At 29.9% G+C, this 6,848-nt stretch overlaps 1 protein-coding gene across 1 annotated transcript; it reads right to left on the minus strand.

Annotated features, from left to right (window-relative positions):
• Window positions 1-4,023: 4,023 nt before the first annotated feature.
• Window positions 4,024-6,044, minus strand: LOC111641948. Its single transcript, XM_023388202.1, has 5 exons — window positions 5,809-6,044; window positions 5,477-5,703; window positions 5,308-5,371; window positions 4,642-5,139; window positions 4,024-4,500 (listed from the first exon to the last, which is right to left on the minus strand). The coding sequence occupies exons 1-5, from the start codon at window positions 5,948-5,950 to the stop codon at window positions 4,076-4,078; spliced, it is 1,356 nt and encodes a 451-aa protein (XP_023243970.1). The 5' UTR covers window positions 5,951-6,044; the 3' UTR covers window positions 4,024-4,075.
• Between the last annotated feature and the right edge of the window lie 804 nt (window positions 6,045-6,848).

Here is a 6,848-nt window from a genome sequence, read left to right on the forward strand (position 1 = left end):
AATTTCAATTCAATTCAATTCTTTTATTAAACACCCTGTAGGTGCATTCTCAGTACCGTTTAATACATAGCTGAGAGATATATGCACATTATTTATCAAAATACATTTCGCAGATGAAGAAACCGCTTAACATATTGTAAGTAAACAAAAGACGGCGGAGTAGTACATTATTAGTATAAAGTTACATATCGATATCACAGTACTGAATTAAGATAGAAATACAAGTTTTTGGTGTAACATAGTAGATATATACTTACAATCTGTCATGCAGATTGTTTAACAATATTAATAGAAAGAAATACATAAAGAAAGAAAAAAAAACATAAAGATAAAATAAAGTTAAATTAAGATTAACTNACCAGAGTTCTATAGAGGTCACGGATAGAATCCGATAACAAAATCCGGTAAATCAAAAATTCAAAATCCGGATAACCGAAAATTACGGTTTTAAGCAAATAATTTAAAAAGGGGTGGGATTTAAAAGTCCTACTTGACGTTATGTCAATCCTCTTGCCTTCCGATATACGTAAACACTAAATATAATATCCTCCGACCTGAATTACCGCAAAAATCACAAAATAATCACAGAGCACATTTGTAGCATCCAATCCTCGAACATTTCTTTTATCAAAACCTTCCCAATGTTATTTTTGTGCGACTTTAAAAACTTCAAATCTGCTTATTCGTATGAAATTCTACAATTAACCAACCCTCTTATGCTCTCTTAAATCTCTTATGCTAGCCCAATCTGGAGTCTCAACTATTTAAAGAATTGTTCAAACTCAAACTTAAAAAAATATACTTATATCGGTTTAGAGTAGACAAAATGTAATTTATATATGATCAAAATTCATTTTTTAAATTTTCAACTCAATTCAAAGCATTTTTGTTGTTTTATACAGTTTCCTGCAAGCTTTAATAAATTTTTTCTATTTGTGAAAATGTCTACGTAATTCAAAGGTAATTTTTAATATATATCTTACACAACATTATTAATATGATTTTGAAGATTGCAGACGACGTATTAAATTACTTGAAATCGAATATAATTATTTTTCTCTTTTGATTCCGATGAAACCGTGTTTTAATTTAATTTGCTTTATTCAGACAATAGCGTGACTTCTTTTAAACACTTTGCAGATTATCCACCACTTTATTTAGTTGGTACGCCAGTTACAAGTCGCGTTTCGGGCATTAGCTCCTTCTCAGCCAACTAAACGTAAAATTTTCTCGTTTGATTTCAATATGTACATACACGAATTAAAATTCCGTAAATATATGTAAAATTTTCTCATGTTTGATTATTTAGTTGGCTGAGGAGGGGCTAATGCCCGAAACGTGACTTGTAACTAGCGTCCCAACTAAATAAAGTGATGGATAATCTGCCAAGTGTTTAAAAGAAGTCACGTTATTGTGTATGAATAAAGCAAAATAATTATTTTTCGTTTTTTAAAGATATTTTTTATACTTTGAAAATAATTCTATTGCCGGGATCTCACGGCTTTTTCCGGTAATCCCGTGACAAACGAAAGACCGGGAAATGAGAAACTCTTAGAATGTATTAATTGTGTGGAAAGTGTTTACGTCAATATTGCGTTTATAAAAAATTATTGTACTGCAATTTGAAAAAATTGGACCTATGAATTTCGATTGTTGACTGTCTGGTCTTCCTCAATCTGCAAAAAGAAGTCGGACACATAAAAGTCGAGAACAAATTTGAAAAGTTTGGGGCAGGAGGCTTGGATTAAATATATAGGAACTTCCGGTTTGAAACGAAAATCACGTTATTTTGATTCAAAAATTTTTCCTGGACGAAGTTAGATAACTGTCACGATTGTATTGCTGACAGAAAAAAGTATGATATACAGGAGCAAGACCACCAGTAAAAGAATTGAGAATGTTGTGACTAAAGATTGCAGCCTGCCATTGTGACGATGTCACGATAAATAGTCTCTCGTTAGAATTAATTTGGTTATAGCAACGCGACACGTGAGCGATCTGCCCGGGAGATTCATCTCAGGAAGACATGGCAAGCTGGACCCGACTTAAGTGGAGAAAACCCGCGTGGTCAGCCCGTTTTCTAAGCCCGAACCCACGAGTAACTAAGTACCAAAGTACGATAGTTTTATGCACCGGACTATAGACTTAAGTTATAAGCCTAATGGATCGACGGAACATAACACTAAAGTCATTGTGCATGCGTGTGGAAATCGGACAGACAAAAGTCCTAATATAAATACGTTACCGCTACTGTGAAGCGTGCAAGAAACCCAAGTCGTTAGATGTGGAAAATTAAATAGTTAGCCTGTGAAAAATCTATAACACTTTCTGTTGCAAGCAGGCAAGTGCTATATGCTACGTGTCGCCGTAATTATATAGCGCTTCTATTTTGTGCTTTATCATTGTCGCAGTGATTAAGTGAATTATATATGTATGTACTGTATATATTGTTTAAATTAATCCTTTTTTATAAAAATGATATTAGTTTATTATTTTGTTAAATTTTTTACCAATAAATGGCGCAACATGTAAAATCCAATTGTAGACAGAATGTAGACAGAAATTCATTGATTTACAAAAATCCAATAGGTATTCTGCAGTTTGTACGACATTATATAAAGTTAGGGGTAGGCTATATAAAATTTATTTGCCGAGTTTCGTAGTAATTGAAACAATGGCTAAAGAGTGTATAGCGAACAAACAAACATTCTCATTTATATACATACATATACTATGTATATATAGTATATGTATGTATAGTATATATATATATATATAAAGAACTAAAAAGCTAGAGAACTAGAAGTAACAATAATCTTCCAGAGTAACTGTCTTTAAATTATGGATAGAACTATAATGTTTTGGCGTCGGTAACGTCTTTAGTCCTGGTTGCCCCTTATCCAACTGTAGTCTCCCCTTACTTGTCTGGCTCCCCCGTTCTATGTCGTCTCCTCTGCTATCCCTTGTTTATTTTCTTAACAGTTCAGGAATTTTACTCATCTAACCCCCATATATATATAGAAAGAGAGAGAGTACATATATATATATACTGTACAGTATATATATTCTATAATATATATATTAAAGAATGCAATACAATATTATATTGCATTCGTATGCATTTTAATAGATGAAGTACTGTATAGCAAAAAATAAAGTAAAAAAGGTTTTCGTTTTTATGTCTGAAACGGATTAATCCATTTTATATTGTTTTTTTTATGGGAAATTTTGTTATGGTTTTCGAACAACTTTTAGGGACGAATTACGTTCGAAATTCGAGGTTAACTGTGCTATATTATTTGCTGCATTCAGCATTAATTAATAATACTAAAAGATTGTTGCTTAAACACTATGTAGTGTAATAAATTCAGACACCTGGCATTCTTTCATCTTTATTTTAGTTCAGTTGAGAAAGAATGAAAGAATGCCAAGTGTGTGAATTTATTACGCTACATAGTGTTTAAACAACAAAGAAGATTTACGACACAATTTCAGATTACACTGAACAACAATGATTTTGTTTCAGGCTCAAAATTATCATATTCTTATGTATTTTCATCTGCTGAATTTAAAAATCACTATAAAAATGAGCGATTAGCTCTTGCTTTGGAGCAGCGGTTCTCAACCGGTGGTCAGCGGACAAGCAGTGGTCCACAAGAGCTAAAATATGGTCTGCGAAAGATTTAAAACTTTTATTCATTTTAAATTATAATTAAAAATGATTGACGTAATCTAAATACTGTAATACAAAATATATGAGAAAGGTTTTATAGTAAAATTTAAAAAAAAATGTTTCATTACAAAATAGTGCATCTTCAATTATTTCAAATTTTCGTTGGCGTTTTTCCTGTAAAACTCCTCAGATCAGCATATAATAAAACTACACTCTATTATAGAATATATATTTAACACACTAAAAATAAAAAATTTTTAGTTAAAAAACAAGTAAAAATTATACTCTTTCTATTTCCGACTTCGAGGATTCTATGAGCCCAAACAAGTAGCAAGGAACAATCATTATTTTATTAATTTTATCCATATGCATTTCGCCATCTAGGCCTCCTCAGTGGATACATCAGGATGTTATTCGTTGGTTACGTTTTATACCCAACAGCCGTTCCCAGCATGCATCAACAATCATTCCAGCATTCAAATTAAGTAAATTTACATGTTCGGCGATACAGAAATGTTCTACAATTTTTCTTTCTAAGTTATTTTCTATTCTATACAAAATTTTAGTATTTTTTATATTTATATTACAATTAAATTTTCTGCAATGTAAAAACCATGCTGATTCCGTTCTTCTCAGTCTAATGGCTGCCTCATGTTCCTTTACTCTCAACTCCAATCTTCTTCCGGTTTCTCCAATGTAATAATTTGGGCTTCCACATGTACATGACATCCTATATACGACACCGGCGATTTTAAATTGGTCTCTGGGCGAATTTTCACTGTTTATTATGCTGATAATGTTTGACATCTTATTCTTTTGGCTCGCAACTATGCATACAGAAAATTTTTTAAATATTGGTTTATATTTTTCAAAAACTTTAGTAACATAAGGAAACTTTACATAAGAAATATCTTCTATGCTGTTTTTAACATTAAATCTACGTTTTAAATATAAATTGTACCACTTACAGAGAATATGCTTCGGATAATCATTTAACTGAAATTTTTTAAACAATTGTTTTACTTCGATGTCTATGTTTTCTTGCTGAGTTGTTCGATTTAGTATCTTTCTCAATTCCATATTAAAGACATTCTTTTTATTTTCTAAAGGACAGTAAGATTTAAAGTTAATAGTTTTACCATTATTACATAGTTTTTCATACTTACTAAATGATACACTTGTTTCTTCTCTTTTTATGGTGACATCTAAGAAATTCATTTTATTTTGTTGTTCATCTTCACTTGTAAACTTTAAATTTTTATGTAATCTATTTGCATATTCCTCAATGTGTTTGGATGAAACTATTTGAGAATCATAAACTATTATTATGTCATCTACATATCTTGCATAATATTTAATACCTGTTAGACTTGAAATTCTTTCATCTATTTTATTCATATAGTTATCAGCCAATTTTGGTCCTATAACCGATCCCATGGCAATACCTTTCTTCTGCCTATAATACTCTGTAGAAATTTTAAAGTAATTATTATTAAATACAAATTTTACAAGTTCTATTATATATTCAGGAACGTTATATGTTTTGAGACTTTCTATTATCATTTCTAAAGTGATAGACGGGTACATAGACTTTATATCCAAACTCATAATACGAAAAGATTTTTTATAGTTACCTTTTAACAATCCGTTAATTAGTTCTTCTGTATTTTGTATACTATAGGTTGATTTCTCCATATTCTGAAAGAAATTTTTTAAAAAACATTCCAAATTATACAAAACAGTTCTTCTAAAATCCACAAGGGGTCTGCAAGTATTACCAGGCTTATGTGTTTTGATTCTTACATTTAACTTAGGTTCTCTTACATTATTAAAGTCCAAAATATTTTTAACTTGATTGGCTGGAATTTCATTCTTATATTTTTTAATTAATTTAGTAAGATTGCTTTTAATTTCTTCAATAGGATTTCTTGGTAATAATTCATAGTCATCCGATGAAATTATTTCTAATTTTTTGGATAACAATTCCTCCTTTTTAATAATCACCAATTGCTTTGATTTATCTGCCATGACTAAAGAAATATGTTTTTTGTTAAAAAATTTGATTAATCTTTTCATTTTTTTAGCTATTTTAACAGCTTTTTTATCTATAATATAACTACTATTTTTATTTTCACCTTTAAATTTGTTTAAATCCTTACTTATGGCTGTTCTTAGTTTTGTTTGTTCTTCTTTACTTCCTGGGAGTTTCCTTATTGCATGTTCTATTTCCGCAATTATTGGCAAATTCTTAGACTGCATTGGAAGATTCATACTCATACCTAAAGAAAGGATTCTTAAATAATCATTTGGTATTTCAACATTTGTAAGATTAATTATTGATTTCTTGATCCATTCTTGTTTTTCAACTGCAGTAGGATAATCAAATTTTTTTGTTAGTTTAACTTGTTTATTTAAAATATATTGATCATGAAGATTATTTTGTATATTATTATCTCTATTATATTTTTTTAAATACTTATATTTCTTACGTAAGTTATAAATTTCTTTATCTTTCTTTTTAATTGCTGATCTTATTATTAATTTTTCTATTTTCATTACATCACCCATTCGAATACTGGAACATATAGATGCTGGCAATCTAAATGTTGTTGGTACATATTGCTCTCTTAAAAAGCACTTAAAATAATTTCTATCCATTGCCAATCTGTCCATTTGACGCTTCATATCCTCTATCCCCATCTTTAAATTTAAAAATATATAAATATAAATTCAATTATTAAAACCAATGGGATCGGTGGTAATATTAACACACTAAAAATAAAAAATTTTTAGTTAAAAAACAAGTAAAAATTATACTCTTTCTGTTTCCGACTTCGAGGATTCTATGAGCCAAAACAAGACAAACAAGTAGCAAGGAACAATCATTATTTTATTAATTTTATCCATATGCATTTCGCCATCTAGGCCTCCTCAGTGGATACATCAGGATGTTATTCGTTGGTTACGTTTTATATATTTATATAATATATATTTATGCAAACATAACAGCCCTCCTTGACTCAATCAATTATGCTGAGCACAAGTGGAAAATATGTGGCGATCTAAAAGTCATCGCTGTACTCTTAGGAATGCAACTAGGGTACACTAAATACTGTTGCTTTTTATGTATGTGGGACAGTAGGGATAGGAAATTACATTACATTCAAGCGGACTG

The sequence above is a fragment of the Centruroides sculpturatus genome, unplaced genomic scaffold (assembly GCF_000671375.1).
Source record: "Centruroides sculpturatus isolate CEXI.00-Female unplaced genomic scaffold, Cexi_2.0 scaffold1126, whole genome shotgun sequence".
NCBI classification, from domain to species: Eukaryota; Metazoa; Arthropoda; class Arachnida; order Scorpiones; family Buthidae; genus Centruroides; species Centruroides sculpturatus.